Below are 23234 nucleotides of genomic sequence, written 5' to 3'. Positions count from 1 at the left end.
ATTGAATGATAGAAATGGCTGCATTGCATGTTTATTACTACAGTTTAGCATGTTTATGAAAGAAAAGGTGACTTTTTGTAAGGCTTGGAACAGATTAGGCTATTTACATGTAAAACGCGACTCAGGATACGAAAAAATCAGGATACGAAACCGTATCCTGAACGGATTACTTTCGTATCCTGAGGCATCACTGTAGATTCAAGACTTAACCAGATATAAAAATTAACATCAAAATCATCGATAAAATTCATCTGTCGTATTAACCAGGACACTGTAAACTGCACAAAGTTATTAGAAAGGTGAGAAAACATGAAAAATAATAAAGGGAAGTGAAAAATGGTTTTCAAAATAATGGCTTAAATGGAAAATCAATACTCTACGTTATCCTCTGTCCTGTGTCCTTCCTGCAAATCTACCTCCTCATCTCTAACAGTCCTTTTCACAGGATTTGCTGGGGTTACTGTACTCCCAAAACTGCAGCTTCAAAATTTGCTATTCTAAATATTTCAGTTCATTCTCCAGCCATTAAATACCATACTTATTTCTATTTCACCCTGACTGCAGCTAATATTTCTCTGAATGCCCTCACAATCCCTACTTACAGTTCTAGTGCGTCCCCACGTTAAAAAGCATACAAGTATTCCGTTTCTTCTACAACTTGACTATCTACCACTGCATGGTTCTACATTTGATTTTTCTTCCTTTTAATCTTGTAATACATTCAAGGCATAAAAAATCTACATGTAAATTTTCCAATCCTGCGCAACTCTTTCGGCAACACAGTGCTGTATATAACAGTGTTTACCATAATGAAGACACTTTTCTTCCAGTCACCAGAAACTTTATTTTGTTTAGTTGCTTTTCCATTGGATCCTTCCTCTCCCTTTCTTCAATCTTTTAAACATTTCCACAGCTATTTCACAGATTTTGCTCTTAACACAAGGTCACTTAAATATATTAGTTCCCAGGGCCTCATGTGAGGTTTACTCAATTTCTATGATAAACAGTAAAGGCCTCAGCTGATCCTTGATGGGTACCAACATCAATCTTATTCTTGATACATTTGCCATTGTCTTCAATATAAACTTCAAAGACCCTCCCAGCTTTAGTAGTGCCTATCTAATTGTTTGTCTAGATACATTAGGACTTTTAGACTCCATTCCCTTCTGGTATACATCTCAATTCTTTTCCCTGCTTGACCCTGCCACAGGTTTCTTCCTCTTTGATGTACCTTTGTTATTCTTTCTTTATATTCTTCCTCATAAATTCTAATAAAAACTTAGTTAAATGTATTTCAGCTGTTACCACAAACCACTGGGTTATGATAGTATTTGCTAATATTTTCTTGGTACTTAAGTTTGGTATCTTAAATTTCAGTTTCCACATCTTTAAACTTTTGACATTTTCAGCATCCCAATACTAAAACACAAAACTTAAAGCCTGTATGACAAGACTACCAAGATGTTAGAGATCAAGATCTACGAGTTAAAATCTTACCTTTTACGATTGAAGAGAAATTTCATGTTAAATTTAGCATGTCCTCCCTGTCGTACCCACTGATCACAAAAGACAGTGATGTCTTTGCCAGTAACAGTGAAAATGGCCTGAAAAATATATGAAAAAAAATTTTTGCTAATATGGAATCATGCTAAATCACCTTTTAAAAATATAAATGTTCATGTACATTTTGATATTACAGTATCAAACATAACAGTATGGCTAAACATGCAATGTAATATGTCTGTAAAATAAATAAAACAAGACAAATCGGGTTAGGTTCATTTTCTAAGAAACTAAAAGATAATACCCAGCTTTCTGCCACATACATGGTTGCTATAGATGACCAAAAAATATACATAAAATAGAGGGAAGCAAATCTGATAATAATATTAAGGCAACTGTTTGGAAGAACTTTCTATGAAAAATGTTATTTTGATTATAAAATAAATTTTTGAATATACTTACCCAGTGATTATATAGCTGCAACTCTGTTGCTCGACAGACAACTCTACGGAAAAACTCGCCAGCGATCGCTACACAGGTTGCGGGTGTGCCCAACAGCGCCATCTGTCGACCAGATACCCAGCTCTCAATGTAAACAAAGACTCAATTTTCTCCTCGTCCCACTGCGTCTCTATTGGGGAGGAAGGGAGGGTCATTTAATTTATAATCACCGGGTAAGTATATTCAAAAATTTATTCTATAATCACCGGGTAAGTATATTCAAAAATTTATTTTATAATCAAAATAACATTTTTCAATATTTAACTTAGCCGGTGATTATATAGCTGATTCACACCCAGGATGGTGGGTAGAGACCAGTAATATATGTTTACACTTTTATGAGCTAAGAGTTTTTTATTTCATTTTAGAAGTTATCAAAATAACAAAAACAAAATAAATAGGTACCTGGTAAGGAAGTCGACTTGAACAATTACTCTGCCTTTTAAGTACGTCTTCCTTACGGAGCCTCGCGATCCTCTTAGGATGCTGATCGACCCCTAGGATCTGAAGTATCAAGGGTTGCAACCCATACAACAGGACCTCATCAAACCCCTAATTTAGGCGCTCTCAAGAAATGACTTTGACCACCCGCCAAATCAACCAGGATGCGAAAGGCTTCTTAGCCTTCCGGACAACCCATAAAAAAACAACATTTCAAGAGACAAATTAAAAGGATAAGGAATTAGGGAATTGTAGTGGTTGAGCCCTCACCCACTACTGCACTCGCTGCTACGAATGGTCCCAGTGTGTAGCAGTTCTTGTAAAGAGACTGGACATCTTTCAAGTAAAATGACGCAAACACTGACTTGCTTCTCCAATAGGTTGCGTCCATTATACTTTGCAGAGATATATTTTGCTTAAAGGCCACGGAAGTTGTTACAGCTCTAACTTCGTGCGTCTTCACCTTAAGCAAAGTTCGGTCTTCCTCACTCAGATGTCAATGAGCTTCTCGTATTAACAATCTGATAAAGTCTGACCAAGCATTCTTTGACATAGGCAAGGATGGTTTCTTAACTGAACACCATAAAGCTTCAGATTGGCCTTGTAAAGGTTTAGTACGCTTTAAATAGAACTTAAGAGCTCTAACAGGGCATAAGACTCTTTCTAGTTCATTGTCTACGATCTCCGATAAGCTGGGGATATCGAAAGATTTAGGCCAAGGCCGAGAAGGCAGCTCATTTTTGGCTAGAAAACCAAGTTGTAGCGAACATGTGGCTTTTTCTGACGAAAATCCGATGTTCTTGCTGAAGGCATTAATCTCACTGACTCTTTTAGCCGAGGCTAAGCATACCAGGAAAAGTGTCTTAAGAGTGAGATCTTTCAGGGAGGCTGATTGTAACGGCTCCAACCTGTCTGACATGAAGAATCTTAGTACCACGTCTAAATTCCATCCAGGGGTAGCCAAACGACGCTCCTTGGTGGTCTCAAAAGACTTAAGGAGGTCTTGCAGATCTTTATGTTTGGAAAGATCTAAGCCTCTATGCCGGAAGACCGATGCCAACATGCTTCTGTAGCCCTTGATAGTGGGAGCTGAAAGGGATCGTCCTTTTCTCAGGTATAAGAGAAAAACAGCTATTTGAGCTACAGAGGTACTGGTCGAGGATACAGAAACTGACTTGCACCAGTCTCGGAAGACTTCCCACTTCGATTGGTAGACTCTAATGGAAGACGCTCTCCTTGCTCTAGCAATCGCACTGGCTGCTTCCTTCGAAAAGCCTCTAGCTCTCGAGAGTCTTTCGATAGTCTGAAGGCAGTCAGACGAAGAGCGTGGAGGCTTTGGAGTACCTTCTTTACGTGTGGCTGACGTAGAAGGTCTACCCTTAGAGGAAGACTACTGGGAACGTCTACTAACCATCGAAGTATCTCGGTGAACCATTCTCTCGCGGGCCAGAGGGAAGCAACTAACGTCAACCTTGTCCCTTCGTGAGAGGCGAACTTCTGCAGTACCTTGTTGACAATCTTGAACGGTGGGAATGCGTAGAGATCCAGATGTGACCAATCTAGGAGGAAAGCATCTATATGTATTGCTGCTGGGTCCGGGACTGGAGAGCAATAGATTGGAAGCCTCTTGGTCAGCGAGGTTGCAAAGAGATCTATGGATGGTTTTACCCCAAGTGGCCCAAAGTCTCTTGCACACATCCTTGTGGAGGGTCCATTCGGTTGGAATTACTTGCCCTTTCCGACTGAGACAATCTGCTATGACGTTCAAGTCGCCTTGGATGAACCTCGTTACTAGGGAGATGTCTTGACCTTTTGACCAGATGAGCAGGTCCCTTGCGATCTCGTACACGTCAGTGAGTGGGTACCTCCTTGTTTGGAGATGTACGCCAAGGCCGTGGTGATGTCCGAGTTAACTTCCACCACTTTGCCTCGAAGGAGAGACTTGAAGCTTTTCAAGGCCAGATGTACTGCCAACAGCTCCTTGCAGTTGATATGCATGCTCCTCTGACTCGAGTTCCACAGTCCTGAGCATTCCCGACCGTCTAGTGTCGCGCCCCAGCCCACGTCCGATGCGTCCGAGAAGAGAACGTGGTTGGGAGTCTGAACAGCCAGGGGAAGACCCTCTCTTAGGTTGATATTGTCCTTCCACCAAGTCAGACAAGACTTTATCTTTTCGGAAACCGGGATCGAGACCGCTTCTAGCGTCTTGTCCTTTTTCCAGTGAAAAGCTAGATGGTATTGAAGAGGACGGAGGTGTAGTCTTCCTAGTGACACAAATTGTTCCACGGATGACAGCGTCCCTACCAGACTCATCCACAGCCTGACTGAGCAGCGTTCCTTCTTCAGCATCTTCTGGATGGATAGCAGGGCTTGATCTATTCTGGGGGCTGATCGTCTTGTTGTTCAGCAACGTCCTCATCAGAGGGTTCCTCATCCGAAAACTGATGAGGAAACGGCAACGGAGTGGGCAACGTCTGGCTCGCTGAGTCCGGTCGCACTGGTGCATGCGTGACGGAGCCGGACGCAACATCATGGAACTGCTGCACAGTCTGTGAACTGTCAACAACCATGGGTGCGCGAGGAAGCACAGCGTCAACCCGAGACTGTCTAGACCGTCTGGGTTGTGCAGTCAACACCCTACCGGGTTGCTGAGGTTGACGCACTGCGTCAAAACAAGTCACCTCTGCTGGTTGTTGAACGTCCTGAACGTCAACAACCACCTCCGAGCGTCGCTTAACGTCAACGTGCGGCTGGCAACCCACACTGGGTCGCATCGGTGGAAGAACCACCTCAACTGGCAGACGCGAGTAGGTACCTCAGCGTCAACAGGGCGCACAACCGACCGGTTGGAAGGTTGTTGGCCAGAAGGTTCGGTAGCAACCTTCTCCGCATTAAAGTCCTCTAGCAAGGACGCAAGCTTAGACTGCATGTCTTGCAGCAAAGCCCATTTAGGGTCTACGGGAGCAGGTGCGGCAACAGACGGGGTTAGCGACTGAGGCGGTACCGTTTACCATCCCTGAAAGCCTTGTTATGCATGACATAATTGTACAACAAAACTTCAAAGGCTCAAAAACAGCTGTGAAGTTGACCTGTAAAAAAACTTGGAGCGTCTCCTGGCCAGGCGCCAGGGAGAGTCTACGAGAATTGAGAAGTCTATCTGGGCAGAGGCATGAACTCCCAAGCCGAGAACTTCTCTCGTGTCATATCAGACTCTCGCTCTATAAACCAGATTAAAAGAAGGGAAAGCAAAGGCTGTATCCCCCAAACTCCTCCTGGTGAAAAACCAGTCGCCTAGCCAACGTAAAGCTCTCTAGGAGAGCGAGAGAGCACTAGCTTAAAAACACCGGCTTCGAAGTAGCTAGGCCTAGTGTAAGCTCTGACGTTTAGGCGAACGAGGAGCAGCAGTTACAAAAAGATCCGGACAAAGATCCTTAAAAAAAATCATCATGATTTAATTAAAGTCCATAGGGGGCTAAGCAGCTTTAGGCTCCTCTCCATCTGACAGAGTCCTCAAGGGAATATCAGTAGGAGGGGGAACAGCAACTTCCTCATCTACAGGAACCTTGTCCGATAAAAGCTGAGTCTCAAGCAAGGGAGAGACCTACCGTGGTGGCAATGCTTTACAAGCAGAGTCCACACTCACTGGTGCATTAGTAGCGGACCAGAACGCAACGTCATGTAACTGCTTGACAGTCTGTGAACTGTCAACCACAACAGGTGCGTGAGGACGCACAGCGTCCACTCGAGACTGCTTTGACTGCCTAGACTGAGCAGTCAAAACAACTCTAGAATGCGGAGGTTGACGCATAGCGTCAAAACAAGTCAACTCCGATTGTTAGTGAACGTCTTGAACGTCAACAGGAGCATCAGCAAGTGGCCTAACGTCCAAATGCGGCTGAAAAACCACACGAGACCGCATCGAGTGTGGTTCTAAACAACCTGACTGACGTGACTAAGCTACGCCAACGTCAACAGTAAGCACAAAGGAACGTTAGGTTGGCTGAAAGCCAGGATATCGATGAGATAAACGGCTAGACTCAACGGACTAATCGGCAGAATAGTCTTCCATAAGGGAGGCAAGCATATACTGCATGTCTTGCCATACAACCCATTAAGGATCAACGGAAATGGTTGTGGTAAGAGACGAGGGTAACGTCTGTGACCGCAACACTTTGCCAACAAAAAAACTCTCTCGGAGTCTGTGTTACGCTTTTGTTAGGCGGCGAGCAGTTATCCGATGACTGCATAGGGTCAGAGCTGTCCTAATGGTTGTAACCAGGACGCTGGACCTGTCCTGAAAGGACTGACTTTCGCTTAAGGGCTTCGAAACCTTGTGACAGGTTTCTTATGCGAAAAGCCTTCGGATGACGAGGAGAAACAATGTCTCTCTCGTCTTATGGTAGGGGAGATCTTGGTAAGATACACCCGATACCATAGAGGGAAAACGTCTGTTCGTTGATCAAGGCCTCTCGAACCCATAAGTCATTTGACATTACTTCTCCCCTGGGCTTGGGAGCATGCAAGAGGTCCCGGACTAGGTGAACGACAGGCACGAACAGACGAACCCTCGGACGCAACACTGTAACACTTTGCGCATATCACTTTATCACTTCGATTTTCTGTTTTGCACTTATTTCACTGAAATCGAAACTTTTACTGATTTCTACCTGAAACACGCAATTCTACCCTTCATTAAAAGGTAGTAATTGCGAAATCAGTCGTATAATGCAAGCTCATTAATACCAGCAAAAAACAGAAAACATATTTTAAGATAAAAAAATCAGTGGCTGGGAAAGAGACTAAACACTAGTTCATATAAACTACGTTTTCAATCTCTCACCGCACATAGCCTGGGGACGAGAATAAAAAACTAAAAACGTTTTATCCTTCCTCCCCGTACAGCGACTAGGGACGAGAGTAACTCGAGAACAACGTTACCCGCTTGAACGGAACGTTTTCTCTCCTCTCTCTCCCTCCGTCTCTATCTCTCTCTCTCTTTCTCTCTTGATTTCGCACCTAAGAGAAGAGCCCAATTATATTTCGTCAAAAAAACATGTTATTTGACTAAAGGAAAAAAAACTGAAAGGTTTTTCAAATAAAAAGTTCCTTTAAAATAGAATTTAAAACATTTAAGCTAAGAAAGAATGAACAAAACGTCAGAATCGATTTACTCTTACTGCAAAGTGAAACCGTGATACACTCTCTCTCTATCGTAACGATAGAGCGCATGTTGAACGTCCTGAACGTCAACAACTGCGTAGCATAAATAAACTAAACGTTAGTTCATCTTTGAAAACAGTACGAAGACTATCAAAGAAATTCTTTCATAAAATATTACATTTAAAAAGTTTTAAATCCTTAGCTCTTTAAAAGCTAATTACGATATAAAGGGCTCAACGTTGATTAACTTCGGTTTCCAAGTTAGGACCGCCTACTCTCAGGAAAGGTCGCATATAAACAAAACATTAAAATTTATTTTTATATGTTTATAATAAATGGAAAGTTAATCGAAGAGGCCTAATAAAGGCGGAGAGATATAAAATATATAGAGGAAAATCTATAACGTGATAATTACTAAAAGCCTAAACACACTTCCGTCTAAGGGAAGGGTCGGCCATTTAAAAGTGAAAGAAAGTCCATACTCTCTTTGTCACCATAATTAAATCTATCCAAAACGAGTTCAAGATTTAAGATGAAGATAAAACACCTGCATAGCGAAAGCTCAAAACTAGAATATAGTACTTCACCAAATAGATGTGAAAAACTCCAGTTTAGCAACAGCGAGTAAAGTACGTCTTGTCGACACCTCGACAGAGAGAAAATTGAGTCTTTGTTTACATTGAGAGCTGGGTATCTGGTTGACAGATGGCGCTGTTGGGCACACCCGCAACCTGTGTAGCGATCGCTGGCGAGTTTTTCCGTAGAGTTGTCTGTCGAGCAACAGAGTTGCAGCTATATAATCACCGGCTAAGTTAAATATTGAAAAATATATGCTCACAATTAAACCTCTGGACAGTGACTTCCTAGAACAAAATTGAAATAACCATTCTTAATGGTACCCAATTAAAAAGACAATTTGCAGACTATTTCTGTATTCTGTTTGGTAAACTTGTGACGTGTTTGAATGTTAATAACAAACATTGACAAGGAACAAGACTCAATGGAATTCAAGGGAGGAGTAAAAAAAAATATGAGAGAACTTATTGTTTATCAAGCCATAAATAATGAAAAGCTAATGTAAAATCCCAAATGATAATGATGAACAAGGATTAAGCCCCAACATCTGCTCCCTTATAATCTCATTCAAGGAAAGAAACTAACTTCAATGAAGATAATACACTAGACTATGTATTAACTCAAATAACTAGTTTTATAAAGGGTTTTATTCCTTAAAGAAATAATTGCACATTAACAAAGCACAGACAATTATAATGCATTGCAATGAATCACAAAAATTTAACACCCAAGAGGCCAGAAATTCCACATGAGAATGACAAATTCGGAGGTAATTTGTATTTTTTCCTAACTAATAGTGAAGAAGAGCGGAATGAGTTCTGGAATTAATTAACTAGGTGTGTAGAAGGACTGGGTAGAAGGAATTATGTAGTTGTCATGGGTGACTTAAATGCTAGAGTGGGCGCTGGAGAGGTAGAAGGTGTCATTGGGAAGTATGGCGTACCAGGTGAAAATGAGTGGTGAGAGACTGGTAGATATGTGTGTGGAGCAAGAGATGGTGATAAGTTCTATTTTTTTAAAAAAGAAAGATAAAAACAAGTATAAATGGGTAAGAGTGGCAAATGGAAGAGTGGTAGAAAGGCATTAATGGATTATGTGTTGATAACTAGAAGAATGTTTGGAAGATTGAAAGACGTGCATGTGTTTAGGGGTATGGCAAACGGTATGTCTGATCATATTTTGGTGGAAGGAAAATTAGTTGTAGCAAAAGAGTGTGGAAATAGAGTAGGTGGATGTAAAAGGGAGCTAGTAAATGTTGAAGAGCTAATAAAATCGGGGGTAAAAAGTATTTATCAAGAAAGGTTGAGAATGGCATATGACGCAGTGAAAATAAGAGAAACTGGTAATTTAGAGGAGGAGTGGAAGTTAGTAAAAGAAAATTTTATTGGGATTGCAACTGATGTGTGGCAAGAAGTTTGTTGGAGGCAGCATGAGGAAGGGCAGTGAATGGTGGAATGAAGGAGTGAAGGTAAAAGTGGAAGAGAAAAAGAGGGTTTTTGAAGAATGGCTGCAGAGTAATAGTGTAGAGAAGTATGAAAGATATACAGAGAAAAATGTGGAAGTAAAGAGCAAGGTAAGTGAGGCAAAGAGAGCAGCTGACCTGAGATAGGGTCAGGGATTGGGTCATTCATATGAAGAGAATAAGAAGAAGTTTTGGAAAGAAGTGAAGAGAGTAAGGAAGACTGGTTCAAGAATTGAAGAGACAGTGAAAGATGGAAATGGAAGGTTGTTAAAAGGAGAGGAGGCAAGGAAAAGATGGGCGGAATATTTTGAAAGTTTACTGAATGTTGAGGATAATAGGGAGGCAGATATAATTGCTGTTGCAGGTGTTGAGGTGCCGGTGATGGGAGATGAGAATAAGAGAGAGATTACAAGAGAGGAAGTGAGGAGAGCACTAGATGAAATGAGAGTAGGAAAAGCATCTGGTATGGATGGTGTGAGAGCTGAGATGTTGAAGGAAGGGGGTGTGACTGTACTTGAATAGTTGGTGAGATTGTTTAATATGTGTTTTGTGTTGTCAATGGTACCAGTAGATTGGGTTTGTGCGTGTATTGTACCACTGTATAAGGGTAAGGGAGATGTGCATGAGTGTTGTAATTCAAGAGGTATTAGTTTGTTGAGTGTAGTTGGAAAAGTGTATGGTAGAGTACTGATTAATAGGATTAAGGATAAAACAGAGAATGCAATCTTAGAAGTACAGGGTGATTTTAGAAGAGGTAGGGGTTGTATGAATCAGATTTTTAGTTAGGCAGATATGCGAGAAATATTTAGCAAAAGGTAAGGAGGTATATGTTGCGTTTATGGATCTGGAGAAAGCGTATGATAGAGTTGATAGGGAAGCAATGTGGAATGTGATGAGGTTATATCGAGTTGGTGGAAGGTTATTGCAAGCAGTGAAAAGTTTCTACAAAGGTAGTAAAGCATGTGTTAGGATAGGAAATGAAGTGAGCGATTGGTTTCCGGTGAGAGTGGGGCTAAGACAGGGATGTGAGATGTCGCCGTGGTTGTTTAACTTGTATGTTGATGGAGTGGTGAGAGAGGTGAATGCTCAGTGCTGGGACGAGGATTGAAACTGGTAGACGAGAATGACCATGAATGGGAGGTAAATCAATTGTTGTTTGCGGATGATACTGTACTGGATGTGGATGCAGAAGAAAAGCTTGGCCGATTAGTGACAGAATTTGGAAGGGTGTGTGAAAGAAGGAAATTGAAAGTTAATGAGGGTAAGAGTAAGGTTATGTGATGTACGAGAAGGGAAGGTGGTGCGAGGTTGAATGTCATGTTGAATGAAGAGTTACTTAGAGGTGGATCAGTTTAAGTACTTGAGGTCTGTTGTTGCAGCAAATGGTGGAGTGGAAGCAGATGTACGCCAGAGAGTGAATGAAGGATGCAAAGTGTTGGGGGTAGTTAAGGGAGTAGTAAACAATAGAGGGTTGGGCATGAATGTAAAGAGAGTTCTGTATGAGAAAGTGATTGTACCAACTGTGATGTATGGATCGGAGTTGTGGGGAATGAAAGTGACGGATAGACAGAAATTGAATGTGTTTGAGATGAAGTGTCTAAGGACTATGGCTGGTGTATCTCGAGTGGATAGGGTTAGGAACGAAGTAGTGAGGGTGAGAACGGGTGTAAGAAATGAGTTAGCAGCTAGAGTGGATATGAATGTGTTGAGAGAATGGAAAATGGCTGTCTGCTAAAGAAGGTGATGAATGCAAGAGTTGATGGGAGAAGTGCAAGAGGAAGGCCAAGGTTTGGGTGGATGGATGGAGTGAAGGAAGCTCTGGATGATAGGAGGATAGATGTGAGAGAGGCAAGAGAGCGTGCTAGAAATAGGAATGAATGGCGAGCGATTGTGACGCAGTTCTGGTAGGCCCTGCTGCTTCCTCAGGTGCCTTGGTTGACTGCGGAGGTAGCAGCAGTAGGGGATTTAGCGTTATGAAGCTTCATCTGTGGTGGATAACGGGGAAGGGTGGGTTGTGGCACCCTAGCAGTACCAGCCAAACTTGGTTGAGTTCCTTGTCAGGCTGGGAGGAACGTAGAGAGGAGAGGTCCCCTTTTTTGTTTCATTTGTTTGATGCCATCTACCCTCCAAAATTGGGGGAAATGCCTTGGTATATGTATGTAATACAAACCTGGAGTTATTTATGTGGATTATCTTTTAGCATAGCTGGAAGGTAGCCATTGGACTCTAATTGCAAGGTGGCAACATTGCCTAACCACCTGAGCAGGTAGGCTGGGGGTGGCTGGGAGGTACCCAGCTGCCTCTATATATACTCTCACAGCAGTGAGACATCACTTTTTATTGCAGGCAGCAGGACCTCTGGGGAACAGGTGATGGCGGGCCAATTCATATAACTCCAGGTTTGTATTAGTTAGGGAAAAATACAAATCATCTCCGAATTTGTCATTTGTTCCCATACTAACAAACCTTCCGTTATTCATGTGGATGACTCACTGTTAGGTGGGTGGAAGTCCTATATTTGGCATGGACATTGACACGGCTTTACCTAGTACAGCACTGTAGATGACTGTGGTCTAGGCAAAACTTTGACACCTCGCTGAAATATACAAAGTGAGTATAATAGCGGCCTGTGTAACGCCGTGTAATAAAGATTGCTGTCTTGTATGAACACCTTTTAAGTTTATATAGGAAAACAAGACATATCCCATTGCTTCCTCGCAGAAAGCAATGGGGACGTGGATAGTATAAAAACTTTATAACTTATACTAGGCTACACTACGGAAGTGATAATTACCTGCAGAGGTTGAAGCCAGCTTGCAGAAGGACCCATGGTGCTGTACCCCAAGGGAGGATAAGATGAAGAAAGGAAAGCCAGACATTCTTCTCATTCATCCGTCTTAACCCGGTTAACCAATACCTTCAACCAACGGCTACTTGTCCATCAAGGAGTCTAAGGTATCTTAAACCACTTGTTGAGCAGCCACCACAGGACTGATAGTGAATGCATCAAGTCTCCTGTGGATCAAGTCTTTTAAATAATGGGCTGTGAAGGTGGTCTGTCTCTTCCACACGCCCGCTTGAAGAACTTGCAACACGGAGAAGATGCACTTGGATGCCAGGGAGGTGCTGAGTCCCCTGACATCATGGGCTCTAGGTCGACAAGCCTGAGGAGAATCTGGAGCCAACCTCTTTCAATTCCTTGGCGAATCCAGGAGAAAACCTTGTTTTTGGTGATCCTTCTCTTTACTCTCCAAGAGCTAACAAACAGAGGAGCTAGTCTGGGCTGTGTAGCTGCAGTGCATTCAAGACAGTATCTCAAACTTCTCACTGGGCATAGTAACAACTGATCTGGGTCACTGGTTACAAAATGAAGACTCGCAATCTGAAAGGGCTCAAATCTATGGTCCAGCACCCGTAGATTTTGAGTCTTAGCAATAAACTCAGGGACAAAGCTGACTGTCACTTCCCCCCATCCCCTTGAATGGGCGATGTCATACGAGAGGCCATGAAGTTCACTGATTCTCTTTGCCGAGGCTAAAGTGAGAACGAACGCCATCTTCAAAGTGAAATTTCGATCAGTTGCACAGCGTAATGGTTCGTAGGGAGGTCCTTTTAAGGATCTCAAGACGCGAGCCCTGTTCCAAGGAAAAGGCCTAATCTCTGACTGGGGGCAAGTGATCTCATAACTCCGTATGAGTAAATAAATCTCCGATGAAGAGGAAATATCCACTCCTTTCAGCTTAAAGGGTAAGCTTAAGGCTGAGCAATAACCTTTCACCGCCAAGTCCGAAAGGAGCTTTTCCTCCCGAAGGTATACAAGGAACTCCATTATTACTGGAATAGTGGCATCGAGTGAAGAGATGTTCCGTCTACGACACCAACCACAGAATACTCTCCATTTTGCTTGGTAGACCGAGGCTGAGGACCTACGCAAGTATCGGACATTCGCACCACAACTTGTCGTGAAAAGCCCTTCTGAGAGAGGAGATGCTGAATAGTCTCTAAGCATGAAGTCGAGGCGATTGCAAGGTCTTGTGGAAGATGTTCGCGTGTGGTTGTTTGAGTAGATCTGGTCGTGGAAGGAGTTCTCTCGGTAGATCTATTAGAAGCTGCAGGAGGTCCAGAAACCACTCTGCAGAGCTACAAAGGTCATCATTAGATCTTCAGATGCTCTGGTTTTGTTAAGCAGTCTTCTCATCAGACAAAACGGGGGAAAGGTGTACACGTCGATGTTGTCCTACCGTTGTTGGAATGCATCTTGCCATAGAGGCTGAGGGTCTGGGACTGGAGAACAGTACAGCAGAAGCTTGCTGTTCAGAGATGTTGCGAACAACTCTACAGTCGGGGAACCCCACAAAGTCAGGACTTTGTTGGCTATCTGACGATTCAAAGACCATTCGGAACCTACTATCTGAGTTGCTCTGCTTAGATTGTCCACGAGCACATTCCTCTTGTCTGGAATGAATCGAGCTAATAGAGACACCGAATGTTCTTCTGACCCTCTGAGGATCTTTACTGCAAGATGGCATAGATGCTGCGAAAAGGTACCGTCCTGTTTCTTCAAGTACGCCACTATTGTGGTGTTGTCGCTCATCAACACCACAGAGTGACCTGCCATCAACTGTTGAAAATGATGAAGAGCTAGGTAAGCTGCTCTCATCTCTAGAAGATTTATGTGCTGGTACCTTTCTGACTCTGACCAAAGGGAAGAGATCGTATGGTGCAGAAGGTGAGCGTCCCCCAATCCACCCACCCAACCCCCTTTTGATGCATCTGTGAAGAGCATCAAATCTGGAGGGGGGATGAGAAGATTCTGGCCCCGTCGAAGGTTTTCGTCTACCATCCACCAACTTAAATCTGTCACCTGATCCAGAGTTATAGGAAGTCGGATGTCCTGTGGATCGGAGTGTTGGTTCCACACTGACTTCAGCTACCACTGCAGGGATCTTATCCTGAGGCAGCCATTTGGAACAAGACGGATGAGAGAGGTCAGATGGCCTAACAGACTCAACCAATGAGAGGCTGGAAGAACTTCTTTCCTGAGGAAGGGTGCGGCCACTTCCTTCAGTCTGTGTACTCTTCCGTCTGATGGGAAGACTTCCTCTTGGACGGTGTCTATGATCATACCGAGGTATACCAGTCTTTGTGAAGGTTGCAGTAATGACTTTGTGTGTTTTATCAGAACCCTCAGGTCCTGAAAAAATTCGAGAAGCATGTCCCGGGGATGAAGAAGGGTCGTCTCTAAGTCTGTAAAATCACCCAGTCGTCCAGATATCTGAGAAGACGGATGCCATTCCTGTGAGCCCAAGATGACACTAGGGCAAACACTCTGGTGAATACCTGAGGAGCTGTCACAAGACTGAAGAACCTTAAACTGTTATGTCTTTTCCTTGTGTATGAATCTTAGATACTTACTTGAAGGTGGATGAATTAGGATCTGGAAGTATGTGCCCTTCAGATCCAGTGTGCATATAAAGTCCGCTTGGATGACTGTGTCTGACGTCTTCATTCTGAATCGAGTCTGTTGAAAAAACTTGTTCAGAGGGGCGAGATCAATGACTGGTCTGCAGCCTCCAGCCCCCTTTTTTTACCAGAAAAATTTGACTGCAGAAGCCTGAGGAAGCGTCTGCAACCCCTTGGAGAGCGACCTTCTGCAGTATGGTCTGGATTTCGTCCCTGAGGGCCGGCTCCTTTGCGGATCCCTTCGCATAGAAGCTTAGATGCACTGGATCCCAAGTCAGAGGGAGAGATTGAATGAACGGGACGCGATACACTAGGGCGATAACTTGGACAGTCCAGGGATTTGCCCTGTAGAGCTGCCACCTCTGCCAGCGGTGCTGTAGGCCTCCTCCCACAGGTGGCAGGTGATGACGAATGCCATTCCTACTGGGAGTGACCAACTCGGCCACCTCCCTTTCCTCCCTTCTTTCCTCTGAAGGACTTGGACCCTTTCTGGCCTTTCGATGGAAAGAGCCGCTTAGACACTTTAGAATGTCCGGTGGACCTAGAAGTTGATGGGCGTGAAGAGGAAGGTGCTTACTGAGTCCAGGAAGACTGGGAAGGTCTACCATAGGGCCGCGATGTCATAGCACTATGGAGGAGAGAATCATTCGACGATTTCCTCCATCGCTCAGCAGCCCTCTCTATCTCTACTGGAACGAAGACAGATGAACCTTCAAGGGTGAAATTTCTCAATAGAGACACCTCCACCTTCGGCCCCTGCTTGTGGAACTTACCTATGACGGTGTCCCTTCTCCTGAGAATGGCGTTCACCCACAGGTTGACGACTTGGTGCGATAAAAACTCTGAGTTAGGGTACCTGACAACAGGAAAGACTCCATTGTCTTCCTGGCCGACTCCTTCAAAAGATCGTGGGAGCGAACCATGAAGGCTAAGGATCCAAGCCATAGATCGAGCCACGAAGCAACCAGCATGGCATACTTCGCGCTTCTCTCTACGTTCAGGAGCTCAACTGCCGAGAGGAGGGCCTTCAGAGAGGAGAGGGTTTGAATCGGGACAGCCTTCGTTAGGGACTCTACCGAAGGGTCAAGGGACATGGTGGAATGTGGTTCCCCTTCGATCTCATAATACTTACTTTGTAGAGCAAAAGGAAGTGGAAGGGATCGAGAGGAGTAACCTGCCCTCAAGGAACTAAAAGTTTCAGCTATCTGGGCAATAGCGTTCATTTTGGCGGCTGTCAACCCCTTGGACCAAGGCAGAGCTGTACTGGACCTGGAAGGCTTTTAAGTCTTGAATATCTCGTCGAGAACCATATCCTTCCCTTCCTGGATAGTGGAACCAGGAGTAGACAGCCTGTTGATGGCCCTCATACAGGCAAGGACCTGTCAAAAGGTATGCTCCAACTCATGACTCTCTTGCTCGGAGTGATAGCTCGGACTGGTCGCCTTTGGAAGATTCTTGTCCTCAGAATCTAAAGGGTCGTCCACCTCCAGACTCACATCCAGAGTCTGGGGTAGGTCAGGGTTGTCAACTGAATCGCTGGAAGGACCCACCACAGTGGACCGTCTCTGTGCCTCAGCCATTCTAGCTTTCCGTGCCGCAGCGTTCTTGGGTTTCGTCTTAGTGTGCTTCGATTCCCTACGCAAAGGACATTCCTCCTCAGTCTTAGGAGGGAGAACCTGCGAGTTTTTCGAGGCGCGTGACAAAGCCTTGGCAGTAGGAGCTGAAGGCTCCTCTGGAAGAGGTACAGAAACCGGACGTTGGTCCGGAGGCACTACCTCAATTTCTTGAGGATTGAAGGGATGGATCGTGATCTCCCTGGGTGAGCCTTTGTCCCTACTCGTCCCAGGGCGGATGATGTCGGCGTGAGGTGGTGTTACGCCTCTCATCCTCCTTTTCCGTTTCTTGGTGAAGACCTCCTTTATCTTCGCTGGCATAAAGGGTAAGTTGTCCATATAAGAGTCAGATGGATTAGGACCTTTAGCACACGATCAGGGAGGAGCCGATCTGCGTACTTTGTCTGCCGTTGACTTTCTTCTAGGGTTCTGACTCCCAACTGATGACCTATATGAGGGTTCCAGGGGGATCCTAGGGGTTGCCTTGACCGGAACAGTCGGAGGTTGTGACGGTGGAGGAGCCACGTTCAGAGACTTCAGCAGGGTGGAGATGAACGTATTCACCCATGGAGGAAGCTCTGATCTTCTAGGTAAACCACGGTATTCCCTAGGAGAGTGTCCTTTGGGTGGAACTCTAGAAGGAGCTACTGTCGACGTAGGCAATAACCTCAGAGGCAGAGGAACACGTTCCTTTGCACGCAAAGGCAGGTCTGGACAAAGAGGCTCTTTGAAACCCTCTGGAAAGGGTGTCAGTCTTTCGCTGCAGGTGGAAGAAGCTGAAGTTCAAGGCGAAGGTGTTGGTACCGCACTTGCTTGTGGTTCTGGCACATCTGCTTCTGAATTGCTCACGGAGATCGCCGATTTGCTCGTGACATCGTGAGATTTATACGCAAAATCCTGAGTTTCCCGCATCAATGGACGTGATTCATGAGCAGAAATGCTCGCAACGGGAGCACTAGGAGCCACACAAGAAGAAGGTCTAAAACCTTCCTGCTGCCCCAGAGAAGCACCTATGTCTGACGAAGTCGCCAGAGGAGGCTTCTGAGTAGTTGAACGTGTCACAACGGGTCGCACTTCCAAGCATCGTGTAGGCGAAGGCTTTGCTAAGACTCCCCAGGCGGTGAAAGGCAATGGAGGTTCAGCTGGATGCCTGTTTGAGGAATGGTCATTCTCATCATCGGGTCTGGTCCGAGGTCATTTGGAAGAAGGTCTGGTTGAGGAGCTAAGCGCTGATAGACTGCTCGTGCGCCTAACTCTACCTCTAGACGAGGAACATTTACATCTTGATCGTGAACAAGATGTTCGTGAACGGGAAGGTGTGGCTCTCGTTCGAGAATGGCTTGAACGTAGCAAATGCCTATCTCGCGAACATGAGCGTCAGCCTCGCGAACGGTACCCTCGCGAGCGTGAACGCCGCCCTCATGAACGAGAGCATCGTCCTCGCGAGCCCTGTTCTCGTGATCTAGATCGCAAAGATCTAGAACGGGAGCGTTGTCCTCGCGAGCGCGAGTGCCATTCTTGTGATCTAAATCGCAAAGATCTAGAACCCGAGCGTCTGAACCAAAGTCTAGACTTTGTTCGTGATCGTTTAGAAAGCGATCGCAAGACTCGTCCTCGTAAAGAGGAACGCCTCCGAGGAGAGTGTTGATCATGAGCGCGAGGCTCTAGAGCGTGAGCACCTTCTTTGGATTGAGATGACCTATGATCCGTTAGATCTTCCGATCGTCGCGAACGGCTATCAGGGGAAGAGTGTCCAGAAGGGCGAGGTAATGGCGATGCTCGTCCTTTAGCACTGCTGGTGGTAGGATTGTTGGTGCACAGAAGATCTACACCTGCAACCTGCAGGTTCCTGTGAGGAGATAAAAAGGGTTGAAGGTTAGGGGATGACAAGATCCCAGGATAGAGAGAGAGAACGTCGTTAGCAGGGGCTCGGAGAGGAGAAGGCGAGCGATCACCTCGTCCATGCGTGGAAAGGCCAGGAGCAAGCGAAAGATTGACCTCACACAGTTCCAGAGCGTGAGATGTCGAGGGGTTCGGAGAAGGGTCCTTCCTGGCACCACGCTGAAGAAGGCGCAGCAACTCCTTCTTCAAAGGGGGTCATGAAATCCCTAAAGACAACCACACCTGCAACGAATTTGAAAGGGGGAATGGCTCACCAGGGGCTGGAGGAGAAGTTGTTCCTCTGGGGGAAGCAACAATCCCCCCAGTACCCCAGGGTTGCCAAGGAGTTAGTCGGTCTGCACTCTTACTCGATCGTCCCTCGGAGGAGCACAAGCAAGGAGCTTTAAAAAGAGATTTGGGGGTGTGTGAAGAAGAACGCACTTTCCTTGTTCCTGGGGGAGAAAGATCGCTCTTCGCATTTTTCTTCCTGCGCCGCCCAAATTTCTCCCATTGGGAGGCAGGCCACTCCCTACAGGGTGAACCCTGCTCGCAACAATGCCCCCTGCACGAAGGACACAAAGAGTGCGGGTCGATCTCCAACAAAGACATGAAAGTACCGCACGTGGGATCCTCGCGCCCTGGACACATTCGCATGAAGGCGATTGTAGAGAGAACACGCACACCTGAAAAAGAGAAAGCAAAACCAAAAGTCCAATGACAGTCAGGAAAGAGGGGACACGTCAGATCTCTACTGAGCCAAAAGAAAAAGTGACGTCTTTCACTGCTGTGAGAGTATATATAGAGGCGGCTGGGTACCCTCCAGCCACACCCAGCCTACCAACTCAAGCGGTTAGGCAGGGTTGCCACCTCGCAATTAAAAGTCTAATGGCTACCTTCCATCTATGCTGGAAGATAATCCACATAAATAACGGAAGGTTTGTTAGCATGGGAACAAATCCTTAGAAGCATTTTTGGAAAAAATCAATATATAAAGCACTTCGCAAACATGAACATTTAATAATCACTTTATATATTTGATAACTACTGAACTGGCCCAAAAACAAAAAAAAGGAAATTTAATTTACCTTTGTGAATGTTGATGTTGACAAAACCATGTGAGACCATCCTGCAGGAGAGCCCTTATGTGAAACTGCTATAAGAGCTAGTGAGAGATGTTTATTGAATACCTGTGAAATCAGACTTGGATAAGTAAAGTCATAATAATTCCCATATTTATTTGAGCAAATGATTTAGGCAAAAGTGTTTCTTTAAAAAGGAAGTTTTGAGAACACAAAACATTTTTTAATAAAAAAAAAACATGAGTCATTTCAAACCTAAGTCTTTCTCATAGGGTCCCAAACACTGAGAACTAAAAGAACAGTGGTGTATTAAGCAACTGTATGCACATGCACAACTGGAAACCACTGATCGATAATATTCAGCTCACGCTGATAATGATCTGGTATACCAAGAATGAGAGGATTTAGGCAAAAGTGTTTCTTTAAAAAGGAAGTTTTGAGAACACAAAACATTTCTAATAAAAAAAAACATGAGTCATTTCAATCCTAGGTCCTTCTCATAGGGTCCCAAACACTGAGAACTAAAAGAACAGTGGTGTATTAAGTGACTATGCACATGCACAAATGGAAACCACTGATTGATAATATTCAGCTCACGCTGATAACGATCTGGTAAACTAAGAATGAGATGATGGGAGTTAAGCCCCAGATATGATTGATAGGTTTGTAATAAAAATGATGTAACTAAAACTCAATTTGTTGAAAAGGAACCCATTAATCAGATTGGGCCTGAACCAGGTACCCAATGCATTCACATGAGATACAGTACTATGAAAAGTCATGATGATGAGGAAAAACTCCAGGGATGATGAAAATAGGACTAACTCTTTGAAAATAGTACTAAGAATGTATCAACATGGGAAAAATGTAGGGAAGTGGTGGAAAACAAGATAAATGGAAACATGGATATTTGCTGTATACAGAGTAAGTGTCATGTAATGTAATAAACTGGCTCAAACACCATCATTAGTGATATGGAAGAAGAAGAAAAAAGATGATTCTACATCACCAAATGATAGTGAGAGTTGACCCATGATGACTAACAGCCACAAGAATGAGAACACTAAAGTAAAGTAAAGGAAAAATTAGAAAGTCACAAACTCCAGGGTAAAGTATCCTCATTAAACTTTTTGGAGTTGAATATGTTGCAGGCGAATTATTTCTATTCCAAAAGATAGGTATGGCCTCCTGTAGCATTACTGGTAAAGGATGAAAAATAATTACTTGATGTCTTCAGAGCTATGGAACTGTTTATGAGTTTAGCTTTTGGAGCAAATTGACAAACTAAAAACTATGTACACAAGCAAAAACATACTAAGACAGAAAGTCATATTATAAGCATATTATAAGCAAAACAGAGCTTATTTTTTCAAATAATAAAGGGAATGATGGTAATTGGTATAGATACAAAATATGTGTAGCAAGTAAATATAAGCAAACTAAATTGACATGAAAATTAATAAAAAAAATGATACACAGTATTATTTTTATCATTATCATTACCAGCTAAGCTATAACTCTAGTTAGAAAGGCAAGATGCTATAAGCCCAAGGACTCCAACAAGGAAAAATGCCCAGTGAGGAAAGGAAATAGGGAAATGAATAAAAGATAGGAGAACAAAAAATTGAAATAAAATAGTTTAAAAACAGTAACAACATTAAAACAGTTATTTCATATATAAACTATAAAAGGACATGTCAGCCTCTTCAACATAAAAGCATTTGCTGCAAGTTTGAACTTTTGAAGTTCTACTGATTCAACTTGAAGAATTAAAAAATTTCTTCAGAATAGACAGACCACTGAAAATTTTAAAAGACTTTCTCAATAAGCCATTTTTTTGTGCAATTAAAGAAGACACAGACCTAATGTGTTTCCAAAAAGTTAATTTGCTGTCAAGAATCACACCTAAAATTTTAAGAGTTATACAGAGTTAAAGAAACATTATCGATGCTGAGATCCAGATATTGAGGAACCACTGTCCTTGATCTACTTACAATCATACTTTGAGTTTTATTAGGATTCAACTTCAGGCCCCATAATTTGCACCATGCACTAATTCTAGCTAGATCTCTATCAAGGGATTCAGCAACCCCAGATCTACATTCAGGTGATGGAATTAATACAAAGAGTTCAGCATCATCTGCATTTGCAATAAGCTTGTTTTCTAGGTCAAACCACTTGTCATGTGTATATAGTATGAAAAGTAATGGGGCAAGAACACTACCCTGAGGAACACCAGATATAACACTCCTATACTCAATTGTGCTCTTCAACAACAACACTTTGTGATCCATTACTTAAAAATTCAATAATGTTAAGAAACGACCCACCCACTCACAACTGTTTGAGTTTGAAAATAAGGGCCTCATGATTAACACGGTCAAATGCAGCGCTAAAATCAAGGCCAATCATACGAACTTCCTTACCACAATCAAAGGATTTCTGTACAGCATTGGAGATTGTGAGAAGGGCATCACATGCTCCAAGGCCTTTATGAAAACCAAATTGTAAATTAGGGAACAGATAATTACCTTCAACAAACCTATTAAAATGCTTTGCCAAAAGATGTTCAAAAACTTTGTATAAGTTATGGAAATTAGGCAGTAATCAGTTGGACTTGAGGTACCACAAACACATTTACATAGTGGAGTGCTAAAAGCTCCTCTTCTTTCTAACTTGCGCAAAATAACAGATAACTTTAGAACTAAGAAATCTGTGGTCTTTATGAAACATAAAGGAAAAATATTTGGGTTTACACCTCCATAAGCATCAAGGTCAATCAAGAGTGCTTTAATTTCATGAGATAGAAAAGCTAAACTAGTTAGTTTAACCTCCCGAAAACAGGAATGAGGAAGATCAAGTTTCTCATTGCTCTGCTTACTGTCAAACACATCAGCTAAAAGGGTTGCCTTTTCCTTTGGACAGCGAGAGACAGAGCCATCTGGTTTAAGTAAAGGAGGAACTGTTGCACCTACACCAAAGAGTGCAGATTTAAGGGTAGTCCACCACTAATGTTCCAGGGTTGTACCAGAAAGGGTTTTTTTATGGTTAAATTGTATTCCTTTTCAGTTGAAGCATAAACTCTCTAAGCTGAGTATAGTTATACCAAGTCAAATCTGATCTGTTACCTTCCAAAGAAGATAGGCCTCCTACTTCTCCAAATAAGAATGTCTACAATCATCATTGAATCATGGTTTATCCTTCACATGGTACCTTAGCACACGAGAAGGGATACTCCTATAAATTATGTTGACTAAATTTTCATTCAAAGGGACAACAGGATCAACTCTACTATACAATTGTGTCAAATTCAAGCACAAAAGATCGCTCAAAATCCCATTCCAGTCTGCTTGCGATTTCATATAAATCTTACATGAGCATGATACATCGGGGACAAGCTGCTCAGTTTTCACTACTAATAAAATCAAGGCATGATCAGATGTCCCTACTGGAGAACTAACCTTACTTGTTATAACGTCAGGGGAGTCGATGTATACGACGTCCAAGCATTTACCAGACCTGTGAGTAACTTCACAGCCTGATTCAGAGGTGAAG

At 43.4% G+C, this 23234-nt stretch overlaps 1 protein-coding gene across 2 annotated transcripts in view; it reads right to left on the bottom strand.

Moving 5' to 3' along the window:
* Taf2 (TATA-box binding protein associated factor 2) overlaps positions 1-23234 on the bottom strand; it is a 365232-nt gene that overhangs the window by 170588 nt on the left and 171410 nt on the right. For both annotated transcript variants that reach the window (XM_068346184.1, XM_068346183.1), the window contains exons 11-12: positions 19686-19787; positions 1498-1604 (exon numbers count right to left, since the gene is read on the bottom strand). In XM_068346184.1, the coding sequence (XP_068202285.1) occupies positions 1498-1604; positions 19686-19787 (209 nt within the window). The remainder of the gene's footprint in view (positions 1-1497; positions 1605-19685; positions 19788-23234) is intronic.

This window comes from Palaemon carinicauda, chromosome 22 (assembly GCF_036898095.1).
Source record: "Palaemon carinicauda isolate YSFRI2023 chromosome 22, ASM3689809v2, whole genome shotgun sequence".
In the NCBI taxonomy this organism is placed as follows: domain Eukaryota; kingdom Metazoa; phylum Arthropoda; class Malacostraca; order Decapoda; family Palaemonidae; genus Palaemon; species Palaemon carinicauda.
Note: the sequence above shows the minus strand (reverse complement) of the source record. Positions and strands in the feature narration are given on the sequence as shown.